The 17871-nt window shown below is 44.7% G+C and overlaps 1 protein-coding gene across 12 annotated transcripts in view; it reads left to right on the plus strand.

Moving 5' to 3' along the window:
* The window catches only part of PTPRT (protein tyrosine phosphatase receptor type T), a 430013-nt gene that overhangs the window by 399944 nt on the left and 12198 nt on the right, over nucleotides 1–17871 (plus strand). For 11 of the 12 annotated variants that reach the window (XM_039563312.1, XM_039563318.1, XM_039563321.1 and 8 more), the window contains 9 exons: nucleotides 731–807; nucleotides 1689–1725; nucleotides 2673–2770; nucleotides 4514–4630; nucleotides 5930–6084; nucleotides 8283–8418; nucleotides 9608–9757; nucleotides 12878–13051; nucleotides 16035–16166. In XM_039563312.1, the coding sequence (XP_039419246.1) occupies nucleotides 731–807; nucleotides 1689–1725; nucleotides 2673–2770; nucleotides 4514–4630; nucleotides 5930–6084; nucleotides 8283–8418; nucleotides 9608–9757; nucleotides 12878–13051; nucleotides 16035–16166 (1076 nt within the window). The remainder of the gene's footprint in view (nucleotides 1–730; nucleotides 808–1688; nucleotides 1726–2672; nucleotides 2771–4513; nucleotides 4631–5929; nucleotides 6085–8282; nucleotides 8419–9607; nucleotides 9758–12877; nucleotides 13052–16034; nucleotides 16167–17871) is intronic. The other variant, XM_039563314.1, reaches the window with a different exon arrangement.

The raw sequence follows: 17871 nt of genomic DNA on the forward strand, positions 1-17871 counted from the left end.
GTAAAATCCCTTTTTCCCTTCTAACCGTGTTTGACTCTTGATTTTAACACCAGGAAAAGGCATCACCTCGATGCCATTTTGCTGCCTCAGGTTCTGTGAGTTGCATAAAGGAATAATGCTCCGATTTCATTTGTATTTCCTTCCAGCTTCTAGGTTTTTCCATTTCTCACTTGCAGGGTTTTATTGCTGTTTTACCCTCCTAATCTTTTATACCTCTGTCATGACCTATTTAATTATATCCTGGTCTTGTCAGTTTTAGTTCTTGTCTCAGTTTCTAGAGATCAGATGAAACCAAGGGAGTTTGTAGCTTCCAAGCAGGAAAACGGTTTTTGTCATGGAGATCCACCCTGCAAAGGTCTGTCCCAAAACTCCCAAACCAGGCAACACTTGCAACCTGTCTCAAATCTCCGTAAGGATTATGGTGACAGCAGTGAATTTCATGAACACAGAGCATGACTAACTCAAGGATCTAAACATTACATCTTCAACACAAAACAAAGGGCTTTTAGGAACAGGAATACTGGTGATGTTAGTCCACTTTTTATTATTGTAAGTGTTCAATTATTCAAGCAGCATGGTGGGATTTTTGAGGCCAGGAGTTGCACTTTGTGTGTCCCTTCCAGCTCAGGGCAGCTATGATACCACACTTGCAGGAGTCAGCAGATAAAGCAGACCACTTAGAAACTCCTCTTTATCGTTGCTGTCACTTTTTTTCCTTTCCTTCTTTCAGATGATCACTCAAGAGTGAGATTGCAGCTGCTGGATGGGGACCCTCACTCCGACTACATCAACGCCAATTACATCGATGTAAGGCTTCTGGATGTTCCCCCTGTGACAAACTCTCCTGTGACAAGCCTGCTTATGAATTTGGTGCCTCTGACACAGGGACAGACTGTGGCTCTGATATGAATGACAGCTGAACGTTGTACAAACATCCTGTTGTGACAGGGAGAAGGTTCTCAGTCTCCAGTTTATTTTGTCTGACCAATCTGGACAGATGGAGATTTCCTGTGTTTGACAGATCCACCAGCATAAGTGGGATGTGGGCTAAATATGATGGACGCAGAAATCAATATCAGCCCCTCACAATAGCATTAGTTGATATCTGAGACTTGCCAACTACTCACAAAGTTGTGGTGCAGAAGGCATGTATGTAAACAGATTGACTATTTTTAAGTGTTACAAAATGACATTGGAAAAGCAGCCTCTGTCTCACACGCAGAGCGATCCAGTGAACGTGCATTTCTTGAATGCAGCTCCTAAGTCACAGGAACAGGAAATGTTTAGAATAGTTTCTTGAAAGAACAAAAGATGCCCTCAGAATTTTCACAGAGACAAATTCATACCTTTCTTCTTTTCAAACAAGAAGATGCAGTGCTTTGCCTATCTGTTTTCAGAGTTACCCTCAGGTAACACAGGACTTGTGTTTCTTTATGGAAATAGTTAAAAAATGCCCCATTCCTGTCCTGTCTTTGGCATAAAGAGATTGTGTTACTCAGCCTGAGTGAGATAAACTCACTTAAAATCTCTCAGGGCAGCCCAGCTGCCCATTCATTCATTCATTCATTCCATGACCAGTTGTACATGGTCAGAGTGCAGCAGTTGGCACCTGCAAAGTATCAAATCCCTGGTGGGCTTTGCCTGAGGTGTGATCTCACAGACACTCATCTATTTTCTCTTTTTTCCAGGGCTACCATCGGCCTCGCCATTACATTGCAACTCAAGGCAAGTTCATTCTTGTATGTCTAAATATTTATGAACCCACTGCTGGTTTATGCTGCTGTAGGAGCTGTTTATAGGGTGACATCATCTGTTTTGGGGAACATCTGAAAAATTTTTATAGGGGCAAAAAACCAGGAAGGATATAGAATTTTCCAAGATCTTCAAGGCACTCAGACTTAAAACCTCAGCTGCAGGAATAAAAAATGCCACAGACTTAGAGGTGGCAGGAGAGCCTAGAATGTGTCATTTGTGCATGAAGTATGAGAGGGGAACTAAAGGGGATTTTGTGGATCTTGGATTTACCTTCTGGAGTGAAATGGCTGGAGGTGGGCAGTGAGAATAAGCTGTGAGTGATGAGCCTTTGAGGGGAACTGGTAGGAAATGCACTTGAACATCACCTTCTGTAAGGTACTTGATGAATTTCCTATAAGAAAGGAAATAAGGTCAGGGAGAGGCTCTAGGCTGACAAACCTCTTGTGAGCACTGACACTTCGGCTGTTGGAACCTGGAATTTTTCTGGTGGAACTTCAAAAAAGGGCTAATTTCTGCATGTTTCCTTCCTCCTTCCTAACTGATCAATATTAAAGTGTGAAATGAGGGAATATTAGTGCTGCATCTGGTGTGAATTACAACACAGCCTTAATTACAGGTTCAGTGTAGGGTACTTCCGTGTCCCATCACTTATACACAGTTACCTGCTGGAGCCATCCCCACTGGTACCATACCACCATCCTCTCTGTGAACCTTTAATACCTGCTGTGAGGAAGGGTCTGATCTCCCAGAGAGCTCCAGGCTGTTTGTGTCTGTAACCCTGAATCACAGGGGGATGCTCTGAGAGGGAGAGCAGGATCCTGTGGGACCAGCACAATGGCAGGAGAACAGCTGGAAGGAGTTCTTGGCATTCCATGCACTCTCTTGAGACGTCCTTTTTGTCTTCTCTCCTGCCCCAGGGCCGATGCAAGAGACAGTGAAGGATTTTTGGAGGATGATTTGGCAAGAAAACTCTGCGAGTGTTGTCATGGTCACCAACCTGGTGGAAGTGGGCAGGGTAAGGTGCCACTCCTGATGTGTAAAGCCAGACCAGGGCTGGGTTTAACCCAGAGCTGCTGCTCAGGAGAGCTCAGCAGCAAAATGCCTTTTGCTTCCTGCAGTAAGGAAATGAATTCAACCACTCTGGGTTTTTCTGTAAAATGCTGGATTTTGTAATGCTTAGCTGCTTCCCTTCTAGACTAATAAGGATTGTGTTCCTGTTGTAAGTCTGGGCTTTGGCACAGTTATACAAATTTGTGCCAGCTCAGAAGCTGTCTCCTTCCTCAGTACAGAAGGAAAAATGTACTTCTGTAGTAGTTATTCTTTATCTGATGGTTTGAACACTTCTCTAAAAATCTGGAGGAGTGAGGATGTGTGACTGGTGCTCCAACTATCAAAAGACCTCTTTACAAGACAGTCCAAAGCCTGGAGTTCCTGAGGTCACTACTCCTGGTGGATTGAGGTTTTTGTGGATCCTGGGACCACCCAGCAGTGTTGGTCTCCTAAACACCCACCAGTTCCCTCTCCTGGACTGACCTGGACCAGACATCCCTGTGTCAGCACAAGGCAATTCCCAAAGCCCATCATGGGACCAAACATAAAAAACTCAAAAGATGTAGGCTAAACCTCAGGGAAAAAGAAGGCAGAATGTCTGGGGTAACTTTCCCCAGCATGATTTTTGTTTCAGAGACTTTCTGAGGCAGAAACGGGAGGTCTTAAAAAATTTTGTCCTGATGTTTGTCACTTTCCATTGCTTTGGTACTAAGAAAAATTTAACTGATCCTTTACTCCGAGCCATTAGTAATTCAGCTGCTTTGTGTTTGATTTCCCTTAGATCTTGTGGTTGAATGCCAGCTGCTTCTGTTCATTTATTGCTATTTATTCTGTTTTACCTTCTACTGACACTTCAGCTCAAAATAAATGCCTCTGTGTAAAAGAAAAAAACCCAAGCAACAAAAAACCCACAACAAACCTACATTAATCATATTTAATATTTATAAAACCCCTTTCAATTATGACTGGAACTGGAACATGAAGCCTGCTTTGCAGCAGCTAATTGCTTCAGCTTTAGGTATCGTTCCACTCTTTCATGCTAGAGCATTTAATAACCTGATAACCTTTGTTAACCTAAATATTCCTTCTGGAGCTTCACTGCCTTGCTTTTATTTCTTCTGGTAGTTTTGCACATGGCTCCTAGAGCCGGCTAAGCTGGGATATGTTTACCTGCTCAGGAGATTTCTCTCTTGAGCCTTAGTTGGAGCCTGTCACAGCTGGTAAAATGCCAAGTTTGTGTCCATATCTGATAAAGAAAGCTCAGAGTCAAACAAATTTAGTGTCTCAACATGTATCCCACAATCCCCATGAACTGAAATTCTTTGTCTAAACAGGGAGAGTTCAGAATTACAGGAGCAGTAGCACAGATTTTTCTCAGAAGGGATGGTGGCAGTGACTGCCAGGTGTTCTGTACATCTGAAATGGGCAGGGCGTGTATGGAAATTCAACGACTTATAAAGAAAGAAAATATCTAAATGCATCCTTTGCATTTGTATGGACAACAAAGGGAACTTTAAAAACATCCCCCCTGTGGTTTCTATGTATGATAGAGGAATTTTGATCTAATTTATACAGTTAATTTTGGCAATTCTGCACATCAGAAGAAAGCCCAATTTGCACTGGCTTCATCTTGAAAGTGGAAGAAAATGTAGGTCAGCTCTGACTCAACTTGAACGAGTTCCTCTCAATCTTTTGCTTTTCCCCCCAGGTGAAGTGTGTTCGATACTGGCCGGATGACACAGAAGTCTACGGAGATATTAAAGTCACATTAATTGAGACAGAGCCATTGGCAGAGTATGTCATACGTACATTCACTGTCCAAAAGGTAAGGAGGTCTTCAGGAAGCTGAAATTGTGGCACACTTCCTTTGTGTTCAGAAACTCTGGGAAACACATCCAGAACACTCTTGGAGATGGGAGCTGTGCTATTTGGACAGGCTGCACTTCAGGAAACTGAATTTTTGACAGGGATTCCATTTTTTGGACAAATGATTTTACAGGAACATCTTGATGTAGCCACAAAAGTAGAATCCACAGTGCATAAAGTTTAACTGCATCCAAAAGCCAGCAGACAGCTGGTGGCATGCCAGGAATAATAACTGCCTTGTTTCACAGTGGCAAATGGCAGAGGAAAAAAGGTACCAGTTAAACTGGATGCCAGGCAGGGTCCCATTTCAGCAGAAATGAGACTATAATAAAAGCAAGAGTATAAAAATTATCCCCAAACCAGCAAGATTTGGAAAATTTTGTTACTTGTAATTAGAAATTGGAAGTCTAAGTGTCAGAGTATTCCAGGTCTGTCCAAATTACTTTCCAAAGACTCAGTAAGTGGTTTTAAAGCTTTTCCAAAGTTGCTGCTCAATGAACTTCAGCCACACTGGGAATATTGTTTCATTTTTCTGATACATCAGCTCCATATTTCATTAAATCATTGAAAAACTTGGTGAGAAATGGTAATGCCAAAATCTGACAGGTTAGAGGAGCTGCTGCTGGATTCCACCCGCATTTCCTGTACAATAAAACCCAGCTGACCCACAGTTCTGGGTTACCCTTTTGCAGGGCAGATAAAGGTGTGATTTTCACATACCAGCAACTTGCTCTCACCAGAAAAGGTGGTTCTGGATACCAGTTTTTGCCCTTTTCACTGCCAGCAGTATCTCAACCTGAGAATTTTTGGCAGGAGGTGGCAGAAAAGCTGCTGTTACCTGGGGCATGTCCACTCTCAAGGTGTTCCTTCCCCAGGCTTTTGCTTCAATGCCACAAGTAGGATTTAAGAGTGAATTTTTGTTGGTTTATGCTATGACATAAGAGGACGTGGGTAAACACAGCCATGGGGTGCCGGGGCTGAGGTCACCCTGATGAGCTGGGTTTGAACTCTGAGACCACAGGTTGAAACTGGGAGCTGGTAATTACCTTCCCAGGCCTCATGTGAGCGTTACCCACTTCACTGGCAACTGGAATTTGGCTGAAAACCTTTTCAGAGCGAAAAGCAGCTTCAGACACGTTTCCATGCTTAGCGAGAGCTCAGTGCTTGTTATCCCTCTGCGTGAGGGAAGGCAGCAGGGAGCAGAATACGCTGATTGGAGTCTGATGGAAGAAAAATAGAGGCTGTGTTGTCTCCTCAGAAAGGCTACCATGAGATCCGAGAGATTCGGCAGTTCCACTTCACCAGCTGGCCGGACCACGGCGTCCCCTGCTACGCCACGGGGCTCCTGGGCTTCGTGCGCCAGGTGAAGTTCCTCAACCCCCCGGAGGCAGGACCCATCGTGGTGCACTGCAGGTAGGCCAGCTCTCCACCCTCTTCCAGCAGCCTTTCCCTCTCTTTTCTCCTTGCCTGGCAGCAATCAACAGCTGTTTAAGGGTATCGTTTGTGGGCCTCACCAGGAAACAAAGGGAAATGTGTTTTTCTTCCCTAAAGTTGGCATGAGTTGGAGATGATGGAAGTAGGTCAGAGAGGGCCTTTCAAATGTAGAAGACCTCCCCAGTGGCCTGTGCTCTGTTGGATGCTCGGAGCAGAGCTGGGAAAGTGGTGAATGTCTGGGACAGCCATTCCAGGCCCTCAAACCTCATGTGGCAGAACGGACAATGCTGACAAAAAGGGAATTTCAAAGCAACTTTGCTTTGCTGTACCCACATGTGCTGCAGCTCAGCTTTGTACCAGCATCAAAAGTCTTACTTAGTCTGGTGGAAGGTGTCCCTGCCCACAGCAGGGGAGCTGGAACTACATCTGCTTTAAGGTCTCTTCCAGCACAGACTATTCTATGATTTTATGTTTTTATGATCTGAAATATTTGTCTGGCTGGGTCTGGCTGCCAGACCTTGGGCACCTTGGCTTCCTGAAAGCCCAGGAGTTGGGGTGGGAATCTCAGACTAAAAACTTGCCCAGTGACTTCCAGCTAGTAAATAAAAGGGGTTAAGTGACTTCAAATGCGAGGAAAGGCATTGCCACACACCCAGAGCTACATCTGCAGGGCTCATGGCATGTGGGAGTTAAAGAAGATGTGGCTTGAGCACAAGGCTACAGAGCAGAGCTGGCTGTCCCAAAATCTCACCCCTAATCCATCCACAGGGAATTGCCTCTAGATCCCACTCTGTGTCTTGAGAAAGAGAGAAAAAATACATCCCACAGCTACTTTAAAAAGGAAAATCAATTAAATCTTATCTTTTTTAAGCAGTTTTGGATTGGGTGGGTGTTTTGTTTTGTCGGATTTTTTTTTTCTTTTTAGCAAGCAGTGAGTCAGTTTTATAATCAAGTACAGCTAAGGCTGTGGAGTTGGCAGAGGAGATTTCATTTAGAGCTCAGGGCCTGAGTTTGCTGCTTTGGTGCCATGACATGGGGCTGGCCCTGGAAGGTGTCTGAACCTGACTCATTGTCACCAAGAAAGCAAGGGGAGATTTTTCATCCTTCCCATTTTAATGAATAAATGTCATTTCCTCCCTGTTATTTATCTGCTTTTGAATTTTAATGACTTGCTTTAAGTGGTAATTACCAAATTCTCCCCACCGATGCCTGGCTGGATAATATCACTGTTCGATATTTATGAAGTGCCAGGATCCTCTAAATATAGAACTGTTCTAACTATTTGTTAAAATTCTGAAAAGCTGAGAGATAAAGGGAGAGGAAATGCCACTTATTCATTAAAATTCTGCAAATGAAAAATATCTTCTCTCTATTCAGCAGTTGATTAATCTGGTCCATTAATTTATGGTCATTCATATCTCCTTGCTTTCGGCTCTGGTAGAGTTTTCAATGCAGCTGAAGTTTCCCTGGTTTGAGCAGAGTTTTCCTGCTTCCTTCAGAGTAATGTGAAGAGACGTTCTCCTCTCTCTATCCTTCACACCTAAGCAGCTTGGATGATTTCCCGGAGGGGAAGGAGGACACGATGACAACACAGTTTTGCAGGAGATGGCCCAATTCTCACAAGCAGTGGGGAGCTCTGAACTGAAGGGTTTGAGTAGCCTCAAGCTGCTTTCTCTGTAATTTACAATCCATAACTTGAAATCACCCTCCTCAGGATCCAAACTCCTCTGGATTAAAAAGGGAAAATAAATGTTTGAGGTGGAGGACTGAGCTCCTTTCATCATGCCCACTGGAGTAAATGTGTGCATGTCATCTAAAGAGTCCCAGGGAAGAAAATTTCTGGAATTGTGTCTGTTTGCAACCTGGAGGCTGCTGTCCCACACCCTGTGTGATCAGAGGTGTGCAGGTGACCTGGCCTGTAAAATTATAATGAATATTTTTTGCAGTATTTTGTTGATGTTCAATAACACGAAGCTTTTGTTTCTCTTCCCTTTCATGAAATCTTATTTCCCCTCATTCTCTTAAATCCTTAAACAGAAAAATGAATCCAGCAGGGAGCGGGAGCAGCTCCCTGGAGGAGACAGCATTTTGTGTGCTGCTCTTATTCTCTCCTCCACAGAGCCCTGCCTCTCCACAGTCCCTTGATCACCAGACCCTCCTGGTTTGTTCTTTTCCAGTGCTGGGGCCGGGAGGACAGGGTGCTTTATTGCCATCGACATCATGCTCGACATGGCAGAGAACGAAGGCGTGGTGGATATATTCAACTGCGTGCGAGAGCTGCGCTCCCAAAGGGTCAACTTGGTGCAGACAGAGGTGGGTGCCAGCCACTCTCCCTGCACGAGGTGCTGCTTTCCTGTCAGCTTCTCTGCCCAGCAATTCATTAAGTCAACACTGGCTCGCTCTGTGCCTTGATTATGCAGAACTTTCAGTGGCTAAACATGCCCGGATTTGCACCGAATCAATTCACTGGCAGCTACTCGGGGCCTCCAAGACAGGAGGGCAAACCTTGAAGTTTAGGTCTGTGCATTGCTGATTAATTTTATTCTCATAGTGGGAAAAAAGAGCTCCTGAAGCCTCTCATGACTCATTCATAGCAACACTGCAGGCTCCAGTAGTACCTAGTGTATATCAATTACAAGCTAAGCAAACAAAACATCCTTGATTCAAGCTCTGGGTGCTGATTAAGCAAGCTGCTCCATCACACAGTGCCTGGCAGCTGCACAGACTCCTGAGGAGCTGTTATCCTGTTGCACAGGTTTTATGTGTGTCCTTAACCCCTTCCCCTCCTGAGGGACAGGACAATAACCTGGAACAGAGAAGGACTGTTAACTTTGTTGGACTTCCCATATTTACTTGAGGCAACGAGCTTTACCCAAAATACCCAGAACCCAGGGTTCTGAAGAGACAGATGGGCGTGACCTGCTAGTTCTGTACAGTTGTGCCAGGGAAGGTTAAATTGTACATTAGGAAAAATTTCCTCCTTGAAAGGGTTGTCCAGCCCTGGCACAGGCTGTCCAGAGCAGTGGTGGAGTCACCATCCCTGGAAGGATTTAACAGACATGTAAATGTGGCACCTGGGAACATGTTCAGTGGTGAATTTGGCAGTGCTGGGTTGGACACAGTGATCTCAGAGGTCTGTTCCAACCTAAACAATTCTATGATTCTTGGTGTTATTGGAGGTCCATCCCTGACCATTACCTTGTGAACAGAAAGGCTTTACACCCTGATGTCCTCCTCTGCCCACCCCCATTTTTCCCCAGCATTCCTGAGAGTGCCGACTCCCCATTTTCCATGTAAATCTGAAATGAACATGTGAGCCCTCACATTCAATGATGGATGAAATATGCTCACAAAGCTGTCACACAGCACATGGTGTAATTTGTCTCCATGTGAAACAGAGCCAAATATGCATATTGGGCATGACTTAAGAAAAAAGAAGAGCGGTATTTCATGATCTGTATTCCAAATATGACTTTAATATCTCCTCCCCTCCCCTGTGCAGGAGCAGTACGTGTTTGTCCATGATGCCATTCTGGAGGCATGTCTCTGTGGCAACACGGCCATTCCAGTCTGTGAGTTCAGATCCATATATTACAACATCAGCAGATTGGATCCACAGACCAATTCCAGCCAGATAAAAGATGAGTTTCAGGTAATTTCATATGTCTCAGTCACTGCAGTTGGTGTATTGAAGGTGTTTAATCAATTTCTGTGTGTTATTTCGTGATTTCCAGCAGAGCAGAGAAGGGGGACACTGAGCCAAGGTCTGATTTCTGATTTGATTTTTGTTGTACTGCTGGGTCAGGCAGAGGTTTGTTTTTGAACGTGGACTACTCAACCTTGAGCAAGGAAAAAACTCTTCCCATCGTTCCAGTAGAGCAAGGGTAGTAATTGTCACACATAATGCTGTACTTCTTATTTTAATAAGTATTGTGTTGTTCATTTTCTTCCATAATTTATACAGAAACATTTATGCCTCAAGGTGCCTTATTATCCATTCTTGTGGCTCTTATGGTGCTTCCAAGCTTTGACAATCAGCTTGTTGACAACCTTCCATGCAGGGGAGAGAGGGAAAATTAACAATTTTGGCTACTGTTAATTTTCAAGTAAATGTCAATGAACACCTCAGTTCACTGTCCATGTTTTGCCAGGTACCTGGTGACGAAACCCAAAATGATGGACAGTAAAACTCTCAAGTGCTCCATTAGTGCTCTTTGCCCAGGGCAAGCAACAAAATGGGGGCCCCTCCTTTGCTTCCTGTCGCTGTTGCTTTTCCCACCCTGGTAAATGGGCTTGGGACGCTCAGCCATGGGCCCTGTGCAGTTGTACCTCTCACACCATGGAGAGTTCACCCAGAATTCTGAGCACTGAACTAAGTTTTCCAGTCTTATTTCCCATGAATCTGTAATTCATTACTGCGAGGCTGAAGAGAAACTGGCACAGGGTGCCCAGAGAAGCTGTGGCTGCCCCTGGATCCCTGGAAGTGCCCAAGGCCAGGCTGGACAGGGCTTGGAGCAACCTGGGATAGTGGAAGGTGTCCCTGCCCATGGCAGGGGAGTGGAATGGTTGGGCTTTAAGGTCCCCTTCCAACCCAAACCATTCTGTGGTTCTACGATTTTGAGCCAACATCAATGTAAGGCAAAAAACAAGATTGTGGGAAATTTGGAGCAAGGTGAGTTTGATGGGAAAGAGAGAGACATCTACTATTTGTTGAGTTCACTCATAGTCAGAGTAAAAGGGTGGAGATTGCTTTAATTGTAGTAATTCCCACCCCCTCTCCCAAGCAAAGTGTCTTTTGCAGCAAGAGAATGTCTTTTGGGAGCCCCAGCCTGAGTCAGAGGCCTCTTTTCCTCCCTCTCTGTGCAGAGGGAGAATGTGTGTCTTTTATCTGAAGCCTTACAGGGAATCATCAGGGTTGGTATAGTGAGATAAAGAATGTGGATCCCAACTGATGGCAGTTCAATTAAAAAAAGATCTGGTTCTATCAAGTGATAGCAGATCTGTAAAAGTGTTTCTGCTTCTGAATGCTTGGCATGAAGGAGCCAGAGCCGAACTTCATCAAATGCTGTTTAAAAAACCCACACTATTAAAAAAAAAGCCACTGCTTGCTGGGTGCATTTTGTCATGATATGAGACGGGATTTGTCGCCTCTGTGCTTGTTCTTTTGAGCTGCCAGGGGCTGGCAGCTCCTGTGGGAAGGAACTGCTCTGCTGTGCTTTGCATAAGAGGTTCGGTGTCTGTCTCGTTGTAGAATCTATTTTTACAGGATTTTGGCTCAGAGCGTTCCTCAGCCCTGATTGTCTGGGTTTAATGCAAAGCCTCTTTGCTGCAATCTTTAGGAAGCAGTTGATCTAACTATAGACCTGTGCTTGCAGTTTGTGGTATATAGGTCCCACTGGTCCTGAGGTAAGGCTGGATGTGTTTCTCATGCTCTACATGTTGTCTGGACACACAAAAGCTCGCTCTGGAGAGTTTTTGTAATCTGAATCAGTACAGGAGCAAGGGAGAGGGGGCAGTGGCATAAAATAGGCAGGACTAAATCACTAACAAGTCACCTGCCTGATTATCTGCACTGTCAGAGATCTGAGATTTCCTGTTTTCTCCCCAGCCAGACTCCCTGCCTTCCATCTCCAGACCACGTAGAACCTGAATCATTTAGAGCAGCTATATTATCTCAAGTTTCATACTTTGACACCTTCTTTTGTTTTGGATTATTTGACCTTCCTCTTTTCTTCGTTCATAACCTCTCTGTGGCAGAAGTCCAGTTCTTTGTAAGATTTTTTTTTTTTTTTGGCCCCTAAATATTTTGCATTCTTCTGGCTGCAGAGAGTTCACTGTAGGACTCCATGGGCTTTGCTCAGCAAGAGGAGATGTAAAAGTGAAAATACAATGACATCAGACAGCCACTGATCTACCACCACTTAAGCACTGGTGTTAAGATGCATTCACTTTGATTTCTGAGTTTTGATCCTTGCTGACCAAGCTGGACTGGTTTGTCAGGAGGCCTCCACAATGGGGAACACAAAACAAAAATAAATTTAAAGAAACGTAGTCTGTCAAGCTGTGGAAAAGACAGACAACAGTCAAAGACTGAAAGCAGGGCCCCAGAGATTGGGTATGACTGTGTAAGTGAAGCATCCTCTGTGTCACTTCAAAAGGAAAGTATCAATCTAAATAATGTATGAAACAAATAGACTTTTCTGTTAAAAAAACTCAAAACAACATTTGATCTTAGGTTTTTATAAGATAAGTCAGTAGCTTGAGGGATCACCAGAGGCTCTGAACACAGCCTGACCTCCTGGGTGGTCCTCAGGGTACACCTGCACAGGACCCCCTTGCAGAGGGAGAAGGATTTGTGCTTCCACCCTAAGGATGGTTGAAACAGGAGGAGGTTTCACTCCATCACCACCTCAAACTGCATCTTATACCTGTGACACCTATTTCCAGCCTCTAGGAAAGAACAGAAATGTTGTCTGGCTGCTCTGGGGGTTTAGAGCTGGAAATGCTTGGGAGGGGTATAGTGCTTTCAATTTTTGCTGGAGCTAACAACATTTGGAAGAGTTCCTCAGGACAATCTGCAAAACGCAATGTGTTAGAACAGCAACAAGCTTCTTAATGCTCCTTCCTTTTTATCTCTGGGATGCCAAAGCTCTGCCAGTCTGAGTCCCTTTCAAACAAACATACTGGGCATATGGCATCCTTCTTGGAAGTGAACTCCGAGGCACTCAGCCTGTTTGTGTCTTTGTTTCCCCTGCTCCCTGCCCCTGCACAGACCCTGAACATCGTGACGCCGCGGGTGCGGCCGGAGGATTGCAGCATCGGGCTGCTGCCCCGCAACCACGACAAGAACCGCTGCATGGACGTGCTGCCCCTGGACCGCTGCCTGCCCTTCCTCATCTCCGTGGATGGCGAGTCCAGCAACTACATCAATGCTGCACTCATGGATGTAAGCACTGCTCTGGCCCCACCCGCTTCATTCCTTCTCAGGATGCTTTTCTGAGAGAATGGATCTGAAGAAAAGAACTTAGCTGTAGTTTCTGAGTCTGGTATCTCCAAACCGGGCAAAGCACGTGGATTTTCTCCTCAGCACCAAAATATGTCCTCTAGACTGTGATTATCCCTGGGAGGTGGTCACAGCACCAGCCTGACAGAGTTCAAGAAGCTTTCAGACCATACTTTTGGGAACTCTTGGGGATGGTGCTGTGCAGGGCCAGGAGCTGGACTCAGTGATCCTTGAGGGTCCCTTCCAAGCCAGCCTATTCTGTGATCACACACCCTTAGTTCTGCACCACACCATGGAGAATTTTTGGCAAAGACATCCCTCAATGTGCAGTCTGAGGCTGGATCATAGAAAGGCAGATGCAGGAAGAAGTGGTGGGACAGCTCTTCCCATAAGTTGGTTTTTGTATCCATTGGGAAGAGAAATGTTTGCCAGGTCAGCTCTTTGAAAAAGGATCATTTGCAGTGTGGAGCGAGTGATTGATTTGATCTTAATGCAGTTAAGAATGTGGGAGTGCAGGGATCAGATGTGCAAAATACTTCCAGGCTAAAGGATGTGAGTTGAGCTGATGTGACTCTGTCCAAAGGCATTTTCCCTCGCTTTGTTTATAGCCTGGAATTTCACAGCATGGGTCATTTGTGGAGGATGAATTATGTTGATGGCTTCTTTTTGCTGTGGTGCCTTTGGACACAGATGTCTTTAAAGCCACTAATTATTGCACTTGGAGTATGTGTAAATGTGATCCAGGGTGAAAAACCTTCATTTTTTCCCTGGCAGCAACAGGGTCACTGTTTTTAATTTTGTCTGTTCTTCAGTCTTTGGGAAACAGCGATGCTGTTGCATTTAAGATAATTTGGTCAAATGGTCACAGAAGTTATTTTAGATTTTTTCTGCAAGATTGTGATGTTTTCATTGCAAACATGCCTGAGGAAACTTGTTTTTTAAAGTGTGTTCAGTGCTTTTGCACATCTGCAGAAGCACAATCCAGTCTTTGCTTTCTTAGGGATTGGGAATGTTTGTACATTTCAGCCCTTATTGCCTCAAATCACTTTGCTAATATTTGTATCCTTCCCCACAAAATTCCAGTGGATTAATTTTTTTAAGTACAAAGCAATTTTTCACCTTCCATTGAAATTCAGCTGCTCTCATGTTCTCTGGCTTTTCTCTTTCTTTCCATAGAGGAATCAGGAACTTTGGGGGCAAAAATAATCACAAGGGAACAGCTAAAATCCTACATTTTCGTAGCTGTTCTTGCTGAGAACAGACCTTGTAAATTCTTTTTTTCCCTGGTAACTTCATGTGTGAAGTCTTGTACTGACCATGGACCCTTAGAGGACACCCTCCATCCCATATTGCCTTGAATGGAGCAAAACTGTCCCTCACCTTCCCCTAAAACAATGGAGTGCAAAAAATGAGATTAAAGGCACATTGTGAGTCAAGCCATGTAGAAGTGATGATAGATTTGTATTTAATCCATGGGGTTTGGAGAAAAACATGATTCCATGTGTCCCTGACATCATCATTCCCCCGTAATCCCACACATGTTCTCTTGCATGAGTAATTCACACCTGTGTGTCACCTTCCCTTTGAAATAGGACAGTGAACCTGGTTCCTCCCCTGTCTTAAATATCTGGGGAAGGTTTCTTTTTTCTCCTAATGGCAAACCCCACAAGCACTTGTGCCCTTCAGCCAAGGGTTTAGCCAGGTTTGCATTTTGCTGCTGGCACACCATGAAAAAACCACAGCAGGAACACTCTGGTGTTTAATTAAGAGATAAACCTCACTGTTTTATTTGCCACTATGTTGCCACCACTGCTCTGGTACTTCACAGCTTTTGACCCATACTGGTGTTTCTAGATGTGAGATGCAGAATGGGGAAAAAGAGAGAAGTCCGTTCCAGACTATAATTCCCAATAAATTGTTTCCTTTTCCTTCTCTCTGTGTCATGTCCCATCACCCTCCTCGCACGTGCACACTCACAAGCACCTTTTTCCCAGCATGGCCTGCCCAGCACTTCCACCCACATCTGCCTCAGGTGGAGGAGAAAAGGCAAACCCCCATGATGGGCAGCTTAATGCTTCAGGATTTTATTTATTTCTTCACTTTAAATCCAGAATTTTATTCTGTTGGAGGGATTTTTGTGCTCTTTTGTTTTTTTACCCCAGAATTAGTGTGCCTTTTGATTCAAGTCTGCTTCACGGATGTACAGCACAAAGGACTGTGCAGTTTCCAGGCTCATTTAAGCCTTGCCTGCCGTGGTTGGAGAACGATAGTTTTCAGCTTGTGGCCTTTCATCCCTGAGAGCCTCACAAACATTCATTAACTCAGCCCCACAGAGGCTGGGAGCACAGCTCCACCCCTTCATGCTTAGGGAGGCTGAGGCCAGGGGGCCTTTCTGAGGTGAAAGAATGATATCAGAAATTAAATGCCAACGTCACAGGCTCTGAATGCTGCCCCACAAGCTCATAAAGGATGGCTGGGATCCAAGTGTGCCACCTCTGTCACACTGCGCCCCCAGGCAGCCACAGCAGACTGGGCTAATCCCTTCTGGAGATCCTCGAGGCTACCACAGCATAAAGGAGAGCGTTTGCTTCCAGCTGTTTTCCTTCCAATTATTAATATTACTGATAGTAGTAGTAATAGCAGAATTAGCATTATTTGCTGTGTCTCAAAATATAAATAATTGATTTGGGTAATCTCTGCTCTTGTGACACTTCTTTAATGAAATGTCTTCATTGGGAGCAAAGGAATCCCATTACGAGGCGTTCATTCATTGCGGAGCGATAACAAGGAGCAGGATGTGTGATTTGTATAATCTGGTTAAATGGCTCAGATTGCGTCCCCACAGCCTCCCGGGTATAATATTCCTTTGAATAAAAGTTGATTGAATTTTTTTTTTTTTTTTTAACTCATCTTATTCTTTTGTTAGAGCCACAAGCAACCTGCTGCCTTCATTGTCACCCAGCACCCTTTGCCCAACACCATCGCAGACTTCTGGAGGCTGGTGTTTGACTACAACTGCTCCTCCGTGGTGATGCTCAACGAGATGGATGCAGCACAGGTGAGTGGCTCTTCATTCCTGGCATGTCACTTCCTTCTCAAATCCAGGGGGTTTCAGAGAGTTCCTGCTCCCATTTTCTTTGGCCCTCCCACCCCAATAAATAAATGAGGGGAAGCTGGAAAGTAATAGGTGATGTTTGGGGTTTAAATGGAGAATAAATCCACATGCTTGGCTCTTTGTAAGCTAATTCTTGTTGCAATTAAAAGGGATCACAGAAGGGTTTGGATGGGAAGAGACCTTAAAGTTCATCTCATCCCACCCCTGCCATGGGCAGGGACACCTTCCACCAGCCCAGGCTGCTCCAAGCCCCATCCAACCTGGCCTTGGACACTTCCAGGGATCCAGGGGCAGCCACAGCTGCTCTGGGCAACCTGTGCCGGGGCCTGCCCACCCTCACAGGGAAGAATTTCTTCCTGATATCCCATCTAACTCTGGCCTCCTTCAGCTTAATGCTATTCCTCTCTTTCCTATCCCTCCACATCCTTCTGAAAAGTCCCCCTCCAGCCTTCCTGTAACCCGCTTTTATGTACTGGAAAGTTGCTATAAGGTCTCCCCGCTTATTATATAAATACTTTGATATAAAATTATATAAAGTTGATATATTTGAAAGTATTAAAAAGTTTTATATAAATACTTTATATATTACAGAATTACTTTGTGTTTCCAGCCCAGAATTTCCCTCCCAAACCCACTTTCTTCCCTTTCACATTTTTGTCTGCATTTGGTTCAAGAAAGTGCTCCCTACCACAGCCCCAGTGTGCTTCACACTTGCCTTTTTCACAGAGCATTTCCAGAAGAATAAAACCAAGAGAGCTGAAATAATTTGAAGGATCTTTCCCCTGAGATTTCCAGCACAATTCTGTAATACTGAGAAATGTGCTTTGCACAGTTCGACAAGAACATAGTGCTTTGTATCTTTTTTTTTTTCTTTCTTTTTAATTCCACATCTAAGTTGGGTCTTGGCTACTGGCCACACCGTGATTTTCAGGATTTGAGCTTGCCAGGGAGGAGCTTTTGCCATTCCTTCTGCCCTGGTGTCTCCAGCCAACTTGCTGATGAGTGGCAGAGGATAACAGCTTTCAAAAAGGCACAATCATGCAATTTGTGTGGAGAGTACATTTGGCATGGCTAATTCACCCATTCCAGCACTTGTTCTATGAGAAGAGAGGAACCCTCAAGCAGTTGGTACTTCATGGATTCATTTTTCATTTGTCTCTTCCCAGTCTTACCACACATGGAGGCAGTGAAATTACTGGTCTCTTTTTTGGACGGTGATGGAGAAACCAACTGCCCCAGTCCTTAAGGGGATGTCCCATTAGGGGGAACTCTGTGGGATTCCATTCCAGCTGCAGGGAGAGCTCTGCTCAGCACTGGGTTCTTCTGGTGCCCTGCAGAGCCCCACCTCTCTGTGAGCAACCAGAGATCCTCTGGATCTTCTGTTTCCCTCTTCCATCCACCCTCCTTGATTCTGCATCTTGGCATTCAATCCAGAGACAAATTTCATCTTTTTTTCCTGACACTTCAAAGCCAAACCCAGCTTTTTCTGGAAATGACACACTTTCTCACACTTGGTTCTTGGAAAACACAAACCTTTCAGTTTCAGCCAGTGTTATTCTTCTGACTGTCTTTCTACACAAAGCTTATTTCTTTTCCTAGCAAAGTTTTGCTGTTATGATGTGGTCTGTAGGCACAGGAAAGGGGATTT

This window comes from Corvus cornix, chromosome 20 (genome assembly GCF_000738735.6).
Source record: "Corvus cornix cornix isolate S_Up_H32 chromosome 20, ASM73873v5, whole genome shotgun sequence".
In the NCBI taxonomy this organism is placed as follows: Eukaryota; Metazoa; Chordata; class Aves; order Passeriformes; family Corvidae; genus Corvus; species Corvus cornix.